Source organism: Galleria mellonella, unplaced genomic scaffold (genome assembly GCF_026898425.1).
Source record: "Galleria mellonella isolate WM207_F2 unplaced genomic scaffold, CSIRO_AGI_GalMel_v1 utg139, whole genome shotgun sequence".
Classification (NCBI taxonomy): Eukaryota; Metazoa; Arthropoda; class Insecta; order Lepidoptera; family Pyralidae; genus Galleria; species Galleria mellonella.
The window spans coordinates 3,408,941-3,430,027 of record NW_026441995.1 but is presented as its reverse complement, the minus strand read 5'-3'; the positions used below and the strand labels follow the sequence as shown (position 1 = coordinate 3,430,027).

The following is a 21,087-nucleotide window of genomic DNA, read 5'->3' as shown; positions in this document are numbered from 1 at the left end:
CGTTGGCAGTATGCCGATATACCGGCGCAAAAATGCCCCGGGCTGGACGTAATATCCAAAGGGATAATATGAAACCAGCCTGGAAAAGAAGGATTGAACGACGGATCGCCCAGGCCAGAGTCCTCATTGGTAGACTGCTCTGCTTCAGGGAGGGCAACACACGCCCGAGAATTATGCGCTCCGTAAAAGAGGCCTTTGCTGGGACAGGGGTACGTCTGTTCCAGCCGGACTTCGGGCACAAACTTACGGAGCGCATAGATGAACTGAAGCAGAAGATCGCTGCATGGGGGAAGCGACTCCGACGGTACTCTGAGAGGGTTGAGAGGTATCAACAGAATCGCCTCTTTATGAGTGATCAACGGAAGTTCTATAGGAACTTGGAGCGCCCAAAACTACAGCCCACAGGACAAAGACCCGAAACAGCCAATTTCGTCGCCTTCTGGAGACAGCTGTGGTCTGAACCTGTGGAACATGAGGAGGGCGCATGGATGCACGATGTTGAGGAAGCATGTGCTCGAATAACGCCGATGAACGCCATTGCCATTACGGAGGAAGACGTGGTTGCCGCGATCCGTCGGGCTCCGAACTGGAAAAGTCCGGGGATCGACGGATTGCAGCACTACTGGTTAAAGGCGTTCTCGGCCAGCCATGCGACCTTAGCCGTGCAATTCCAGAGTGCCCTCGAAAACAGGACGCTCCCGAACTTCCTTACAACCGGGATCACTCATTTAGCTCCTAAGACGGACGATACCGCGGATCCATCTAAATATCGCCCCATCACTTGTCTTACGACAATATATAAGACGTTAACATCCGTTCTGAGCGCTAAGATCTCTCGTCATGTGTACGAGAATAAGATCCTATCTGGCGCTCAGAACGGATGCAGGGGCGGTAGCCGCGGATCGAAGGAGCTGCTCCTCATTGATGCTGTCGCTGGCCACGTGGTCAAGCGGAACCGTCGGAATTTCTCCGCCGCCTGGATAGATTATAAAAAGGCGTTCGATTCCGTGCCCCATTCATGGCTCCGGAGGATACTCGAGCTGTACAAGATCGACGGTACAGTTCGAGTGTTCTTGGAGGCATGCATGGGGCAGTGGACGACGATCCTGACTATCCAGGGCGAGCGATTGACGGATACCGCTGACCGGATAGAGATAAAGAGGGGAATATTCCAGGGCGATTGTTTGAGTCCACTTTGGTTTTGCCTGTCCCTGAATCCACTCAGTACTTTACTGGAGAATTCGGGGACTGGATTTCAGTATCGGAGAGGAGGTACACGAGTGTCTCACCTTCTGTACATGGATGACTTGAAACTGCTAGCTCCGAGCGTCGAACGCCTGACGGAGCTGCTAAATATCGTAAACGATTATAGCAGCTCTATTAGGATGGCGCTCGGAATAGACAAGTGCGCGGTCCTCCATGTGCAGAGGGGACGGGTCACTCAAACTGACGGGATCGCCACAGATCCCTCTAATATTAAAACCCTCTCCGAGGCTGAAACATACCGGTATCTGGGCATGTCACAAAACATCGGTGTGAAGGAGACGGATATGAAACAGTCAGTCCGCGAGGAATTTTTTGCGCGCCTTACAAGAGTACTGAAAAGTTCTTTGTCGGGCGCCAATAAAATCCGAGCTTATAACGGCTGGGTCATACCCGTACTCCTTTACACTTTTGGCGTGCTCAGATGGTCTCAAACCGAACTCGAAGCCCTGGATCGGAAAGTCCGCACAACTATGACCCTCCATAGAATGCATCACCCGAAATCGTCAGTCATGAGGCTGTATATCCCGCGGAAAGCTGGTGGTCGAGGCTTGTTAAGCGTTAAGACCATGCACAACCGCGAGATTGACAGCCTCAGGACATATTTTCTGGAGAAAAGAGACGAGGGTTTGCATAGAGAGGTCATAGAATGTGACAAAGGATTCACTCCTCTTTCTCTGGCTAAAGAGGACTGGCGAAAACCCGAAGTCTTGGGTACCTCTCAGCGGGAGGCCGTATGGAAAGAGAAGGAGTTGCACGGAAGGTTCTTCAAAGCCCTTCACGGGCCGTACGTAAACACGAAGACCTCCGTGCACTGGCTACAGTTCGGTGATCTCTTCGGAGAGACCGAGGGTTTTGTCTGTGCAATACAGGATCAGGTGGTTAAGACGAACAATTACCGAAAGCACATTCTGAAGGATGGCACTGAGGACATCTGTCGAGCATGTCGCCATCCCGGAGAGTCACTCAGACATGTGCTTTCGGGTTGTTCAGCTCTTGCCAACACAGAGTACTTGCACAGGCACAACCAGGTAGCCAAAATACTCCATCAAGAGCTAGCTCTGAAGTACGGCCTCGCGAATGAGAGGTTGCCGTACTATAAGTACGAGCCACAGCCGGTCCTCGAAAGCGACAGCGTCAGGCTCTACTGGGACCGATCCATCATCACGGACAGGACTGTTCTTGCGAACAAACCTGATATCGTGGTGATGGACCGGGGACTTTCGAGGGTGTTTTTGGTGGATGTCACCATACCGCATGACGAGAACCTCGTGAAAGCCGAAACCGAGAAGAAGAGAAAATATCTCGACCTGGCTCACGAGGTGACCGAAATGTGGGGGGTGACATCTACCGAAATCATCCCAATCGTTATGTCGGTGAACGGTCTTATCCCAACCAGTCTGGAACAACATCTCAGAAGGTTGGGATTCCGAGGCGGCTCACTCCCGGGAAAGATGCAGAAAGCGGTGCTCTTAGATTCTGCCCGCATTGTACGCCGGTTTCTCTCCCTGGGGCCCTGAACCCCGGCCGACTGTGCTTCTGCCGGGGGTTAGTTGCCATCTCCTCTCCTTAAGAGGGGAGATGAGAATTTTGGTAAAATTTAAAAATAATAATAAAGTTTATTCTCTTCACAATACCAGTTGTACATCTATTATATTCTAATACATTTATTTTTGTAGGTTACATAATTTAATGTATTGTGAAGAACTGGTGTCTGAAGTAGGATAAACCTGTGTTACAGATCACCAGGTCCTCACACCACGGTGTTGGCACTATTTTACAATTTGTTCTGGTTATGAATATACTTACATTACATTAATATTTATTAGTATATATTTACTAATATTAGTTTGTATTTTACATTTACCTAAAATGTCTGTTCTTTGTGGTATTTTATCATGTCAGCCTTTAACCGTCCACTGCCGGGGGGAAAGGGATTGTTAGTAATGGAGACTGAGAATCCTATTGCTAGCAATATACCCAACCAGGTCGACCTCCTCGCGGTTCCCCCTGGAAACTATCATGGTTAATTCCTGATGAATTCATCATGATGGGCTAACTGGCCTGTTTTCATTCTCATCTATCACCCTTCACTGGTACTCCGCCAGCGTATCCCGTTAGCGCAGGCGGGGGTACCATACCATTTTCACCCATCAAACCCAAGTTTTGCCACGCTTGGCAGGCGGGTTGGCAACCGCAGTTAGGCTTTTAGTGATGTTTTAAGGTAATCTGTTGCTTATCCTTCGGCCGTTAAGTTCCCTTAGTTTCGTTTTACGACACCCACGGGAAAGGAAGGGATGGCCTTTTTTGTGCTGGGACATCACGGCAACTTATTTGGGTATTTTATACTTTGCATTTATTAGCGTCTATTTTGGGGGAAGGGATTGTTAGTAATGCAGTCCGCATTACTAACAATCCCTTATTACCAGTGTCATTGCAAGTTACTATACCCTGTCAGGTCGACCTCCACGTGATTCCCCCTGGAAACCATCGTGCTGAATTCCAGATGTATTTATCACGATGAGCTAACTGAGTTGCTTTTTCATTCTCACCTATCATCCCTCACTGGTGCTCCGTTAAGCGTATATCGATAGCGCAGGTGGGGTTACTATTCCATTATCATCTATTAAAAAAAAGTATTTTCTCTGTGTCAAATATGATATTATTATTATGTTCCACGAAATAAATTTTAATATGAGGTTTACTGTCATTTACACATTTTTTATGGAAGGTTTGTTTACATAATACATGCAAATTTGCATAATGCAACTAATGTCGGGGCGGATTGCTAATTTATCATTGGATATATATTTATTATATATATTTGTCGTCCTCCGTGGCGCAGCGGTCAACACGCCTGCCTGCGACGTGGAGGCCCCGGGTTCGATCCCCGGCCAGGTCATGATGGAAAACGATCTTTTCCTGATTGGCCTGGGTCTTGGATGTTTATCTATATATGTATCTATTATAAATATAGTATCGTTGAGTTAGTATCCCATAACACAAGTCTCGAACTTACTTTGGGGCTAGCTCAATCTGTGTGACTTTGTCCGTATATATTTATTTATTATTTATTTATATATTAGACTCCATTTATATTTATGCATATTCTACGAGTACTTATAAGGAAGATAACAGCAAATGAGTGAATGAGTAGTTCGCATTACGTTTCTCCATCTTAAGCTCAGATATTCCGAATAAGTGGAATACTTCATTACCTAAATAATTTTCTATTGTGGAAATACAGTGTTTGAATGTGGGTAGTTTTAGTGCAGGTTTCGCCATTGTACGCTGAGATACTACTGCGGATCGTGAGAAGATAGCTTTCATGTTACCACGCTTTCTTTTGTCGTATGGACATTTTTTAATTTTCCTCTGCAATTAATTATTGCTATTGTATTTATCTAGTCAGTAAGCGATTTAAAATTAAGAAAGATCTCCAGTCTTCATTTATAATGTAATTTTGCCTTTCGAAACATTTCAGTTGGTAGTCTGTGGCTTAGATATAGAAAATTAAAGAACTTTAATTGTGATCCCGTAAAAAATATTTTTCGCGAATACCTTCTTGTGAAAATGTAATAAAATCAGATCATAAACAAATAGAGATATTTTAAATATTTGCTTTGGATTCAATATAGTTTTTATATAAATTAAACAAAACAATTCAACTTGTTACGAATATTTTATTTTCCAATATATAAAAATCACATCTATAAATCAGATCTTTGTTTACACTAACCTAACTAATCTCCGAAGCTGCTCAACTGAATTTAATGGAATTTTGTAAATATATACTATTTGATTTAACTTGAGAGATAAGATGTTTTTATCCTTATAGGAAAAAATTGACTTGATAGGTGACAGTGGAAGGCAAAAACTGTTTGTCGGGTCAGCTAGTATACTGTAAATCTCGGAGTATTTTATTAAGGGTCTTTTATAATCTCGCCACTCGTATTTCAGATCGTGCACGAACAGTTTACAACATGTAGGTATCCAATTAATAATTTCGTAACATAACACGCGTGTAATGTGAACCTATTTTCCGGGAGTCTTCTGTAACCGCGCACACGTGGTCACACTACTCAGTAGCTCGGACAATGGCGCGTGGCGATACAGCCGACCCCGCGACCTCGCGTGCGCGCTTCCGCCATCTTGCATTTTAATGCGCCCGCGCAACTACATTTGCATACCATAGACAAGTGAGATGATATTTTATTCTCATTTACTTAGCATTTAGGTTAAGTGGTTTATCGTTTTAATTTAAAACATTCTTCCTTATTTTGCGCAAGCGCAGCGTTTAGAATAATCGTGTAACTTTATAGGTAATACAATTTTTATTAGTTGTATGGTATTATTTAGAAACAGATTAAAACAAATATACAAATTTTTTTTACTATTATTATCGTTAAAGAAATATCTTTTACATTTATGTCTATCGTTTTTATAATATTAGCAAATTTTACAAATCTATGTATAAGTTAAATATGATGAAAAAATAAAAAATCGATAGAGTGGTAGAAAGTAGCTGGTATTGCCCTTAAGGATCTTGTGCCCCTACATCATACTGTGGTATCCCACAGCTGGACATAGACCTCTTTTCAACAGCTTCCATTTCCCATGGTCGCCGCCTAATGATATAGATAATAATAGAAATAAAATCGGTAAAGATCATCTCTCCATCGCTTAAGAGGACTGACGCGACCTCTTTTACGATTTACAGTGAGTCAAGATGTACAAATTTTGTTCCATCTGTCCTTTTTGGTCCTTTTTCATATCAGCTATCTATTGTCAACTGCTGAACATAGGCCTAAAGGAAGGGCTTTCCAGTAGTTATCACGCTTGCCACGCGGATTGGCAATCGTAGTTAGGCTTTGCTGACGTTTTTAGAGGGACATGTTCTGCATGGGCAGAATCGACTATTAAGTTTCCTTAGTCGCCTCTTACGACATTCGAGGGAAAGGTAGGGGTGACTTGTTCTATGCCGTAGCTACACGGTTCTTGTGCGATTACAGAAGAAAAAAATAGGAAGAAAAACCTAGTATGTTTTAATATACCGTTATCCATATTACACATACACAATTATACATTCTATGCAGCTGTACGTAAAATAAAAAAGAAATCAGACTTCATTTCTTTAGATAAAATCATCAGAATAATTTTCCAATACCAATATTCTCACAAATATAATATGATGCCAAAGTTATGTGTTCATAACACGAGAGTGGGTGTGTTTGTGAGGCGCATAGACAATTTACATGGCTTCGCGAGTGCCACAGGCCACAAACAGATGCCTGGATGATTTGCACACACGTCATTGTACTGTGTGTATCGCTGCTCGTAATCGTTGCAGGTTATCTGATCATATGAAATGTGTACCTTATTCCCTTACAATAAGAATGGTTATAGACGTGTCTCGTCCAACCTGTTACCTGTTTGGTAAAATTGGTCACTGTTATTCTCGAGTGTAATGATTTTGTTTGTTCTATGTTTCTTTATCTAAATCTACAACGACAACAGCCGACAAATGTCTCTGACTATCCCATTAGGGTTAGTCGTGAACATATTTATTTATGTATATATTTTGTATTTCATAGATATTCTATAAAATACGTTTTTGTACAGTTTTTACATCGTAGTATATAAAAATCTCGTGTTTTTTTTTTATTTTTTTTTATACCACTTAGAATGGCAAACAAGCTGACGGCCCACCTGATGGAAAGTGGTAACCGTCGCCTACAGACATGAGCAGTACCATGGACATAACAGAGTATACTGTTTCGCCCATGACACCCCCCATGCGTTGCCATTTCTGAGGACTCAGGTGTTATTCCTCTGTACCCAGTAAATTCACGCCATATCCCACCCTTTAAACCGAAACACAGCCATGCAAACACAACTGCTTCACGGTAGAAACACGAATGGGACAGAGGTATCCAAGCAATCGACTCATGGTGTTTGTTCACCTTAACCTACGAAATGGAATTTGACCGAATTTATTGTAATATTGTAAATGTTTAGGTATTGTCTACTCGTAAATGCCGGAATCTTATTAACTTCCACGTCGTGCTCCCTCTAAAGAAAACTTTTAGATGAAGTCAAAACAATTGTTGGATAAGTTTTAAAAATAATTATTAATCTTATTTGCTCCAATTTATGAATTAGGAGAGTGTTTATAGGGCTAAGAAAAATAGGGGCCATAATGTTTACCGGGTAATCTAGTATACTTATACAGTACTAGCGGCCCGTCTCGGCTTCGCACGGGTGGACATTTTTATATTTTAAAAAGTAATAATTGTGACATAACAATAATAGTTGGGCATATAGTATCGGGAAGTTTTTTATAGTTATTGATATTTTCTTCAATATTGTAGAACATACTTTTGTTCTATCACCAATAGTTTCCGCAGCGCACGCGACGAAACATATTTTATAGCATTTTTTTTACACCTTGAGTTACGTTACTAAAGTTTTAGTAAGGATCCCTAATCTTTTCTAGCAATAAATATAGCTTATGTTACTCAGGACGGATGTAGCTTTCTAATCGTGAAAGAATTTTTGAAATGGGCCAAGTAGTTTTTGAGTATATTCATTACAAACATACATACACACAAAAATACAAATCTTTCCTCTTTATAATATTAGTGCAGATAATTTCGACTATCCGAACATAGATTATCCGGACTTGATCTTCACGGCGCTAATTTAGAAATTGTAACGTGTATTAATTGAGTAAATAGGTATTATGTAATCCATTATCTTTATAATGTAAAGATAATGGATTACATAATAAAAAAAAAATATTAAAATTTAATTATGTATTGTTTGATTTGACTTTGAAATCGATTATCCGGATTTTCGATTATACGGAATTCGGAAATTATTCGGACATTCTACTTTATTAAAATATTTCTAGAAAAATTCACGATCGTAAATGACTGTTCAAATTATACGGAACCCTTCTGAAAATGCCACCGTATTTTTTAAGTTGACGGCGCGGTGCGCACGCGCCTCGAACGAGGTCAGTCGCGCCCGCCGCCGATAGCGGCTGGTTCCGTACGGTGATTTAACAGTTCGTGACGATGGAACCGTGTTAATGTTGGGCCGACTCGTTTGCGGTTTATAACAATGCTTCACGTGATATCATTGCACGTGAAGCATGCTTTTATTGGTGGTACACTTTCGTGTAACTCGCCAGTTTTATGCATCAACGTCGTATATATTATGAAGCTTTATTTGTATTATGAGTCGTTTCATATCAGATGTTAGCTTTTCACTGCTGAGTATAAGCCTTCCCCATAAGAGGAGTTCTGCTAGTAGTTGCCACGCTTGGCGGGCGGGTTGGCAACCGCAATTAGGTTTTTAGAGATATTGTGATAGGAACGTTGCTGCCCGTTTCTCTACCATTAAGGTCCCTTAATCGCCTCTTGCGACACCCACAGGACAGGAAGGAATGACCTATTCTATGCCGGGACCGCACTGCTATTACGAGTCTATAGTATAACTTAATTAAACGCGGTAAAATGATATCTACATTTTGTTTTTTTTTTTGATGGGTGAAAATGGTATGGTAACCTCGCCTGCGCTAACGGGATACGCTGGCGGAGCAACAGTGAAGGGTGATAGATGAGAATGAAAACAGGCCAGTTAGCCCATCATGATGAATTCATCAGGAATTAACCATGATAGTTTCCAGGGGGAACCGCGAGGAGGTCGACCTGGTTGGGTATATTGCTAGCAATAGGATTCTCAGTCTCCATTACTAACAATCCCTTTCCCCCGAGATCTACATTTTGTCAGTTTTCAACGTCAAAACTGATAGTGATTTAATTGTCAATCAAATATAATATCAGTATTCTTAATCGACGACTTCAGATTTAATTAGTACTGCTTCCAACCGTAACAAAGTAATCAATCTTTGGTTCTCGGTTTGGTAAAATATTTTAGCTTGATAGGTCTTTTATTTTAAATGGATGATAATGGAATGGTAAGCACGCGTGCTCTGGCGGGGCACCCAGTGAGGGGTGATAAGTGAGGATGGAAAAGCAGGTCAGTTAGTCTATCGTGATGTATTCATTTGGAATAGAACACGATAGTTTCCACCGGAAACCGCGAGGAGTTTGACCTGACAGGGTGTATTGCTCGTAATGGGCTTTCAATCCCCATTATTAATAATCCCTTCATCCACCAACTTGATAGGCCATCTAGAAGTGGACTATTTGAAAGAAAGAAGAAAGAAAGAAACTTTATTCTACAGAAATATGCGACTACACCCACACAGGGGTTAAAAATATATTTCGATAAATTATTATCGAATTTGAATTCGAATCCTATTTTTGATGCTTATGAAGTTACGAAGAGCTCGTTTAAGGTAAAAATTAACACACAGACTATTTATTTATTTATACTTATATGTTATATATATTTATCATCTATTTAAATCTCTGATTGGTCATATGTGTCCCTCTAGCGGATATTTATTTTAATTAAACTCTGTGCTTTATCTTAGTCCCAGACGTAGGTATGATGTATGCACATGGATCATACGTTAATCGCTTATATAAATATGAATTATTGGTCCAAGTGTTATCTTCAATCATTTATTCCGTTAGAGATAATGCAGTGAAGCGATGCGAGGTGAGCCAGTATGACGAACGAGCGTTCCGCTTCGAGCCGGCTGTCATCTTAGATTTGTACTTGGGTACAGAAATTTAAACACGGTTCAAGTAATAAGACTAACTTTAGAATATCGCAGTAATATTAAATCGTGTACTCATAATTTATATATATATATATATATATATATTCTCACCCTTTTCATTCTCACCTATTATCCCTAATTGGTGCCCCGCCATCGTATACCGATAGATCTATTATATATATATATATATATGTATATATATAATAGATGATAATGGAATGCTAACCCCGCCTGCGATATCGGTATACGGTGGCGGGGCACCAATTAGGGATAATAGGTGAGAATGAAAAGGCAGGTCAGTTGGCTCATCGTGATGAATACACCTGGAGTTTAGCACGATGGTTTCCAGGGGGACCACGGGTAGGTCGACCTGATAGGGACCTCGTTAACAATGGGATTGATAGTCCGTATTACTAACAATCCCTTCCTCCATAAATATATATAAATAAATATTTTAGCGCCTTAACGGCTTAACCAAGCACAATGAAATCTAATATACAAGTACCATATGGTATGGAGAAGGATAGACTACTTTTTATTGCGATCAGTGAACATATTCCGGACATGTAGATGGAGTCGTGGGTAAAAGTTAGCTTTGCGTGTTCTACCGCCTGTACAATGTATTGTGCTCAGAGGAATTGTTCACTATGATGCCTACAGTCACTTTCTACCATCGTACGGCTCGCCATCGATAGGGAGTTCATCCTCATGTCCTACAGCCTCACTGGTCGCGTACTGCGCAGTTTCAGAGATATTTCCTCCCACGAACACTCAGGTTGTGGAATGAGCTCCCTGCCGAGGTTGTTCCAAGAGACTACAGCATGGGGTTCTTCAAAAGGGGGGTAAAGAGGTTTCTTCAGGGTCGGCAACGCACGCGTAATACCTCTGGTATTGCAGGTGTTCATAGGCTACGGTAACCACTTACCATCAGGTGGGTCGTATGCTTGTTTGCCATCTCAGTGGTGTAAAAAAAAAAGCTTCTACAATTCGAATTTTTTGAAACATTTTTGATTCGAGTCAAGGCTACTCATCTCATACTGGGTGGAATCATCCCAAACGTGGGATGAGTATTCAACATCTGATTTGCTTGTTGAATTTATTTATAGTATTTTCATATTGTACTCTACAGTAAACTTGTACGAAGCTCACATGAAGCGAGCAAGCAACATTAGTCTTGTGATAGCACACATCATTTGCACACGCGCAGGAGACAAAAGACCACGATAAACATTGCTTGCCTCAAAGACATTGATTTAAAGTAAAAATAGATGACGCAACAGCGCCTATTTTGACTGTCTATTGTCTTATGTGCTCGTATGTGAAAATCGTCAAGTTGCACTTTGCACAGCAACAATTATTTAATCTGTGCTCGTAATCCGACTAAATTTCGAATTCATACATGATATTCATATAAAAAAAAGGAAATACAAATTTAAGAAAATTTATCTTTAAGTTTTATTTTTGGACGCTTTTATACAGCAATGGAAAATACTAGATATATCATTGTCGACCTTTGTGACATAAAGATCTTTGAGTAATCTTGTAATTTCCCTGTCATAATATCTCAGTCTCCGAACCGGAACACAAGCATGCGGCAGAAATAGGATGAGAAGGTGTCCATACAGACAAGTCTCTCTCTGGTGAACTATAATAACTAACACAAGTGACAAGTGAAATTAAATGTTTATACATTTGCTTCATCTATTAAAATGAATATCATGTGCACGCGTACGGGAGCAGCGGCCGTTTTATATCCTGACGTTGTACTAATGGCGCCGCCCGACGACGCTCGCAATTTATTGTTAAAACACTACCGGTTAACGAGTGTATATAAGTTTTCTGTTGTGCTACGGCCCGAAGAATGCCGTGCCTACGTGCCGGCGTCGCACTTGTAGATTGGACTCTGAGCTAACAAGACATGGGAGGGCCTTAATTTACGGTCATCCGCAGTACTTACATAGATGAGCTTATTTTACTAATGCTCATTGCAACTTAGAGTATTGGATGTTTTGTTTAGTAATAGGTGGTGCTATCTATATAATAGATATCTTTCTTCACCAACTACTTTTAAATATTCTATTAATATTATCAATCACCATGTAGGTACAGCATAGAATAAATAGCCCATCCCTTCCTTTCCCGTGGGTGTCGTAAGAGTCCATTAAGGGAGAGTGAGGGATGGCCAGCAGCGTTCCTCTTAAAACATCTCTAAAAGCCTAACTGCAGTTGCCAACCCGCTTGCCAAGCGTGGCAATTACTGGCAAAACTTGCCTTATACGGAAGGCTTAGGTTCAGCAGTGAATAGTTAAAGGCTCTAATAATTATAATAATAAATTAATCAATGTGAAAGTTTGTGACCTTAATCGTCACAAGATTAATATGGGCCAAACATTTAAATAAACCCATGCCCATTGGCGTATTTAAGATCTTTGTCCTAAGGTACCTGGCTCCTTAAAAAAGCAATTATGTATTTTTACACATATTTTTTCGCATAGTAAATAGATTTTCTCGCTACATCTTCACATATCATCATTCACTGGTACTCGTTACCGTAAACTGATAGCGCAAGCGGGATTACCATTCCCTTATTATTCGTACAAAAAAGAGTTTTTTGTTTGAAAATCACTTAAAAATCAAAGTTCATACAAGATTTCTAAGATCAAATGAAGTACAGGTATACACATACAGCACCTTGCGTACCAGAGACAGGTCGTCAATTGCTTCGCACATTGCGTATCAGATCTCGGCCAGACACCGACAGACTGGCGCGCTGAGTTAAATCCCTCTCGTCTTGTCGCTCGCTCGCTGTCGTCATCAGGCACCTAACAGACGAGTGACGCCGGTTGAACTAGCTTCACTGGATTGGACGTTTGGGCGTAGTTAAATAGCTAGATAAATAAAGTATTGGAGAAACTAAAAAAAATCAGGTTGCGATGATCTGGTCATATTATGAGAAGGGACGATAGCTTTTCTGTAAAAACTTTCGTGAATGTCCCTACAAAACGCTTGGGAAAGGGAAGGCTTCTGTAAAAAATATCGGGAATTGGTAAATGCAAGGATTTAATTTTAAATTTTCGTTTTGATTTTAAAATTATTTTGAGTTGCTTTCTTATTTTTTCTGAATTTATTTAATTTATAAAATATAGCAGATTGGGGAAAACGAAAAACAAAATTTTGGATTTTATTTAGAAAATAAAATATAGAAAGCTAATGTGACATTAAATTAGAGTATACTCAGCTGTATCACTTGTGTCATTATCAAGACTACAAGTCATTACATCTATATTCTAATCAAGTGAGGGTTAAACCCTTTGCAGAGAGCACCAAAAGATTCAAAGCCGCAGACATGAAAGCCTCTGGCGTACCTAAAATTACCATTGCGTTAATTTACATACAATTTCTGTCAATATTTGTAAACGTACTGTCTAGCATATCCATCAGTTCCCATCCTTCAGCTCTTCTATTAGATTGGTATCTGCGTATTGAATATATCGCTTTGCGCAGCCGCCGATTGCCGACAAGATGCTATCGTCCTATCTCATTAGCTAATGGCGGTAACGGCCAATTATACTGAGTGACGCGTCCGGGGCAAATTGTGAGCGCGACATGAGGTTTACGTATTTGGGGCCGCTTTCAGTCGGTGTCGACCGTCGCGCGATGCTGTCGGATCGGATCACGGGGCCGTGTACCGCCGTCTTGTGTGAAATCGACGTGTCGTCCGATAGGAAACCTAATGCTTCAGGTTGAAGGCTCGGTAATTCGTATTTCCATATTAGATGGATTGGTTCGGCTCGTATTTTAAAGCAGTCATATAGGCACAGGAAATTGTGACTCGGGTGGACAAAACGCGCAGTGAGCATGTGAGAGGATCATTCGGAGTTGTACCAATGTTGGATAAACTAAAAGAAAGCAGGCTTCGATGGTATGGTCATATTATAAGAAGGAATGATAGCTTTTCCAAAAAAAAAAAAACTTGTGAATATTCTTACGAAGCACTTGAGAAAAGAAAAACTCTTGCTACGTTGTGGTTCAATATTGAGAAGGAGACGAAAGCACGAAACCTAGCTGCAATTACAACCCAGAACCAAGTGTCTTGGCACCATTGTGTAAGAAGATCTGGCCCTAAATAGTGTTAGGATTAAGGGTTGGAAGAAGTATAGGTAGCGAAAAGGTGAGGAATCGAAAAGCAATAAAACAGACGAACTGGTTAGAACGAAACTTTAGGTTCCAACGACTCGATGTAATAGGATTCATACCTACATCTCTTTGCTATCTTGCTAAGCGAGTTTACATTAATAACAGAAATTAAATGTCGATATTTCAAAGAAATACAAACATTTGTAATCAAAATACATTTACAGTATATTCTGCAATAGAAATTTCATCAAAGGACTGTCATCTTACTTTTCATTTACATAAATATAGGTTTCTAATTTGCTAATGCATTGACTGGTTTCTATAGTATGTTATTTTTTTTTAATTAATGATTTTTTTTATTTATAATTATGGCGATATGGTTTAAGGTGTTACACGCAAACTCCATTTGAGTTATCTTTGTTTTGTTCGTTTTAAACTGGTATTACCGCTAACATAGTTATCCTGTCTTATTTTTGTACTTCACTGTAAGCAGAATGACAAAGTGCCTTCGCTTCTTTTTTATCTTGCTTGAAAATAAATAAGTGCGTACGACCGCGTACGCGACACGGCCGACGCAGCGACGCGACTCGGTGTCGCGCTACACGACCGTTTGGGAGATTTCTTATATGCTAGGCTTACATGCCAACTTTATTATTTAAGTTTAAAACAATATATTAAATTACAGTTATACAGTGTTATTACAATTAGAATTTTCTTTTTTTTTTATACAGAAACGCATGTTTTGCATTGTCTTTATGTAATCGTTTAGTGATAGGCTTTTTTAGTAAATGTTTCTCATGATCCAGATTCAGTGCGACTACTTTTTTTCATATTCTTTTTTTTCAATTGAAAGATTTTTTTTTATTTATTATAAAATTAAAATAAATATATGAGCCGTTTGTACGATAGCGTTATTAAAACGCGATAACTTGGTCCCTTTATTGTAATGTGTCACATCCATATTGGTGAAAAGGTATCCTTTTCATAATGGTAAGGTATCATTTATATAAACTAACTATAGAAATGGACCAAGAATAAACCCTTGAGATACTGCTATTCGCACTAAAGATCTGTTAAATTGTACCTTTTTTAATTCATAAGTAGAATGAATTTTTGAGTGTTCTTCATTCTTCAATGCCGTGAAAGGAAATATTTAAATAATATCTACATAATGAAAAGCTTTGGATAATTCGCAAAAAATTAACCCACGTAGGTTAGTTTCATATTGACCGCATGTAAACTGCGCACGCACCCGTGTTTTATCCGCCACCACGGACTTGTCGTCGAATAGCGGACAAACGATAAATACTAGTAGCGATTTACAGAGTCATCGTAAACGTTAACATCGCCGAAACCGACGTAACTTCAGATCAGGTTACAACCGACAACTCCCATATTTCCCCTTTTAGGGCCCTTCCTGACACGAGCTTTAGATTTAAGCGGTGAAAGTCCGCTAAAAATAGCGTATAATGGACAACGGGAAGCGTTGTCCGGTGAGGTAACCGCCTCACAATGTTAGGCTGATGTGAGATCGCGCTGGATTTAAATGTACAAGCAATTATTACCTTAAATTGTTTGCTGTATATATTTGCATATTTGTTTCTTTGAATTTTGAATTAGATTGCTTTTCAAGATACATAGACAATATGGGCTTCCGAATTTTGAAGTTACGAATCACATAAATTCTTTTTTAGTAATAATAAATCTGAATCCTCGCACTATATTATAATTAATAGAATATTTTATTATTGGCGATTTATATATATTATATTGAAGTCGCTTACGAATTAAGCACGGGAATACATACTTATTTAAATTAAGTTGTCTCTTCAAGGTGCTTTTATGTTTTAAATGCAGTTTCTGCGGTCGGTTTCTTGTTTTCATACACTAGTAATAAATTAGTGTATAATGCGTCAGGTACTATTGATAAGAATAAGAATATCTTTATTTTCTTTAACAAAATTAGCCTATGGTACAATATAGCTATGACCCCACACTAGGCAAAGAATTTGTTTTAACTTTATTCAAAGTAACTATAAAATAGTAGCCTGTCTCTTGTGGAACCAATTAGAACTCGGAATATCTTGCATTGCCTGCCATCTGTATGAAGTTCACTCTTAAAGTAATAAAAACATAAGTCGATTTCGGAGATTTCTGAATACCATCTGTTGCACATTGGAATGAGCTCCCAACGCAAGTTTTTAAAATTGTGTGAAATGGTTTCTTCAGTGCCGTCAGCGAGCACATCGTTCTTTGTGTTACTAGTGTCTATAGACCATGATAAAGGCTTATATGCTTGTTTACTATTTATGTAAAAATATAGATATCTACTTATAATTTTTAGCGGTTCATAAGGGGACTATTTAAATAACTTTTTACCATATAATGAATGTTACGGGTTTATTTCTCTATACGAAAAAATGTGCAATTCCCTACAATTTAATTTTAGGAATGGCAACGAACGAAAGGTGTCATAGTGTAATCTGTATAATGTAATGTAATTGTTGGCCATGGCTGCAGGCAACGGTTTCCATCAGGTGGCTGCCAGCTTGTTTGTCATTTGCGAAAAAAAAAAATTGCAAAAACGAGTGTTATTATCCTGTCCGGCACTTATTATTTATGTCGACGACTGACAGAGATAATCTTAGAAAAACTGAATCGTCAAATAGGTGAAATGACCGTGTATGTGTACGCTGTACGCACATAGTAACTATTATGTAATCTGTGGCACAATGTAATGGCGGGAACAGAGCTTATTAGCGGCTGTGGACAAAAACATCCGAGTTACAAGTCAATCAGATGTTGCTTTAAATAAGTGTCATCCGCGCAGGCGCGCCGCACGCCTTATACGGTATGATGTGTTTGATAAATAGCGTATGCCACGTGCATTTCATCTGACATTAGTCACTTTAATGAAGAGTCATATAAATATTGAAGAGTTAATAGCAAAGGCACAAGCTTGTTATCAGTTCCTTGATGAAACTCCCAGATTAGCTGGATGCGATGGATATTTCTCTTATCTGTATGTGATGGAACTTATGGACTATTGGACGTTAGACTATGAGTAGATGAGCTCGATGTTATATACGAAAGTATACGCACATAATAATTACATATATATATACTACTCCTCTCCATTGTAAGATTGGCTGGAAGTACAGATGGGTGGTTATATCTAATATATATATATATATATATATATATATATATATATATATATATATATATATATATATATATATACAACTTAAAATGGCAAACAAGCTGACGGCCCACCTGATGGAAAGTAATAACCGTCGTCTATAGACATAAGCAGTACCATGGACATAACAGAGTATACTGTTTCGCCCATCTTCTGTACATTGATGACCACCCCTTGCGATATAGCTCATACCAGTCGCAGTCAGTATTCATTAAGAGCGAGTTCTTCTTTTCGATATTATATATTGAATAACAGATATTGTAACTACAATATATAGATATTACTATATATTACCTATCTCTACCTTGACGAGATCGCTATTAGCAATAATATCGTACATTGTTACCTCTTTACCTTGCTTTTTGTAACGTTATTTACCTACATTCTTTTATGTAACGGTATCTTTCTTTGAAGGATACAATAGAGTTTTCATTTATTTATTCGTACATACACAAATTACTTTTATTTCCTAATAAAATATTTCATAGCTCAGTTATTTAAAAAGCTGTTAATATGTAATAAGATTTCTTTGCGTTAAAATAAACTTAATTATAAATATTTTTGAATAGTCACTTTTCATGACTCTTCTGCCCATGTACAATATAATTTCAGCTGAAAAGAACGACCAAGAAATACAACTGTTGTTTTTTATTCACATGTTGTCAATATAGACTAATATGTTTATTATTAGTCTTTATTGCTCCAAATTTATATTGCACAAAAGTTATTTAAATTATTAATAAAATTGAAATTATGTTTATAATATTGGACATGAAACAATTTCATTCAAGAGCTGCACGAAAAAGAAAAAAAAAGTAGAGGTTAAATAAAAGCTAACTGGACGTCACTATCAAGTTCAGTAGTTGTCTAAGTCTAACCAATTTGGCATTAAGTGTCGTGTATTGGCGACAGGTGAATGCGGGGCGCTAGTGTTGCATGTCTCTACAATTAGTCCCAATCAAATGGGGACAAATTGGCGAAAATTCGACTGTAAAATTTTGTAAGTCGATTATAAGATGTTTGCTGTATTTATTTTATACTTTTGACTACTATCCTATCTAAATTTATAATTGATATAGTTAAAATGAATATAACTATACCCCATTAGACTACACGTTAGGCTTAATATCCGGATATAATTTCGTACGTAAACCCAAAATACTTTTTTTATATCACAAAGGTGGCAGGCAAACAAGCATACAGCTCGTCTGATTGTAAACGGTCACTGTAGCTTATGGACGTCTGCAACACTAGGGGTGTCACGTGCGCATTGCCGATCCTGAAGAAACCTTAATATAACCTTTTTGAAGAATCCTATACTGTAGTCTCTAGGAAAAACCTCGGCAGGGAGTTCGTTCCATAGTTTGAGCGTACGCGGAAGGGAATTCTTTGAAATCGTATTGTATGCGACTATCTAGGTTCAAACGTGTGAGGACGAATTCCCTGTTGAAGGCGAGCGGTGATGATAAAACTTCACTGTGGGCATCAGTTTAAACGATTCCTCAGAACACGATCTGTTATACAAGCGGTAGAACACACAACATTACTCTCTGTTCTTCGGCAGTGGGTTAGAAATAGAAACGAGTTTAACCGAAAAAATAGTTTAAACGATTTATAACTCAGTTTTTTACAAGCATACGTTTTTAAAAAGCTATCTATGTTTTGGCCTTTTGCCTTTAGGTGCTATGAAACAATTTAGTTGAATAACTGTATAAAAAAAAAAAGGAAAAAGGAAGAGCTGAGTTAAAACGAATGCAGACTGGACGCTGCTGTCCATTGGTCGTGACCGTGTCTAAGCAATTTGGCGCTAAGTGTCGTGTCGTGTTAGCGACAGGTGAATGCGAGGCGCTAGTGTCGCATGTCCCTACAATTAGTCCCAATTAAACTGGGACAAAGTACTGGAACGCTTTTTTTTTATCAAATCTCACACTTAATTGCTTACTTGAATTGCGATCGCCTATCGGTTACTCTTAAAGGAGTATGCTTTTAGAATTTATTTATTTTGTCTTGTAAGTCGACTTTTTTAAAGTCTTTTCTATATATTTGAATTTTCAAGTCTCTCCTCAATAACACCTAATTTTTCTTAATTATAAATTTGACTTTATTTGTTACTTTTTGGTCCTTTAAAATCTAAAATAATCTTTATGAAGTTTGGCACAGACGTAGTATTTTTATGTACAATTCTATATGATCACAGGCCAACAGCCTAACTGATGGAAGGTGGCAATTATTACCCATAGATGTAAATAGTAGGTTCATACAAAATAATATAGTGTAACACCCATGGTATTTCGCCCATGGTTACCATCCTCGAAGACATAGGAACATGTTATGCCTGGTTACTATGATTGTCATAGTATTTGAGATGGAGAAGAATATGCCCATCTTTATCCACCATTCTATCTCTTCTTTTTCCATCCACAGTATAGATAGGCTGGCGGGAAAGGGATTGTTGGTAATATGGATCTAAGAATTACATTCTATCAGGTTGACCTCCACGCGGTTCGCTCTGGAAACCATCTTGTTTAATTCTTGCAGAATTCATTACGATGAGTTAACTGATCTGGGGGCTTACCATTAAATGAAATTCCGAAGTTTTAGACTCAATTTCGTGTTTTCATTCATACCTAAATCGGCCCAGTAAATGGAGCTTAACATTTCGTTCGTTATAAATTCTACCATAAAAGTCCAAAGGAATAATATTTTAATGTTTTTAAACGGTAAGTATTATGTAATTTTAATATCAAATTTGTGTTTCACTCGGCTCCGAAATTTTGTAAAACATTTCATAGTAGGCCCTCTGTTTTCATCCATACTTATAATCTATTACATGTGCCTGTATAGTGTATGTATATATATATATATATATATATATATATATATATATATATATATATATATATATATATATATATATCTCTGGTGGGAGTTACCATTCTAATATCACACATTAAAAAAAAATTAAGTTACTTTTCGCTCCAGTTAATCAATAAATCCCCGTTACGCGGATAAAAACGCGGATAAAAATGCGTATTTAAAATAATAATAAGGAATGTTAATTATTTTTAGATTTTCAATAGTATTTTTATCTTTGTTTCAGAAACAAGCAGATACCTGCAGTACATGAAGGTAATTTTAATTAAGTTTTTCTCATTTATGCTTGAATCAATCTAAATGGAGTCAAAATACGTGGATTAAATAAATGAGTAACTAAACGTCCATTATATGTAATATTGGTGATCCTATATTACTTATTCAATTACTAATGATATATATGTACAACAGGCGAGCTTTGGGGGAAAGAAATTGTTGGTAATGGAGTCTAATTGATCCATTGCTAGCAATACACCCTGTCAGGTCGACCTTCAAGCGGTTCCCTTTGGAAATTATTGTGGTTAATCGTAGTGGAATTCATTACGATGTGCTAACTGACCTGCTTTCATCGTCACCTATCATCTATCACTGGTGCCCCGCCAATGTATACCGATAGCGTAGGTAGGGGATAGATAGATAGATAGATAGGTAGGGGTACTATTCCATTATCATCTATTAAAAAAATTTACTTTCACATTTATAATATTAGGATTATGAACATTGCTCTGATAATTATTGGTTAACACCACATAACGTAAAAGATTCAAAATAATTTATAATAATGTAATGTTCGCGTCCCGGCCACCCCTCTCTTTCCTGTGGTTGTCGTAAGAGATAACTAAGGGAGGGCGAGGGATTGACAGCAGCGTCCCTCTTAAAACATTTTTAAAAGCCTAACTGTGTTCGCCATCCT

General features: G+C 38.4%; 1 protein-coding gene across 1 annotated transcript in view; it reads left to right on the top strand.

Moving 5' to 3' along the window:
• Positions 1-21,087, top strand: part of LOC113522763 (poly(A)-specific ribonuclease PARN-like) — a 36,939-nt gene that overhangs the window by 12,227 nt on the left and 3,625 nt on the right. Inside the window, exon 12 of the mRNA XM_052903575.1 lies at positions 20,401-20,429. Coding sequence (XP_052759535.1) covers positions 20,401-20,429 — 29 coding nt within the window. The remainder of the gene's footprint in view (positions 1-20,400; positions 20,430-21,087) is intronic.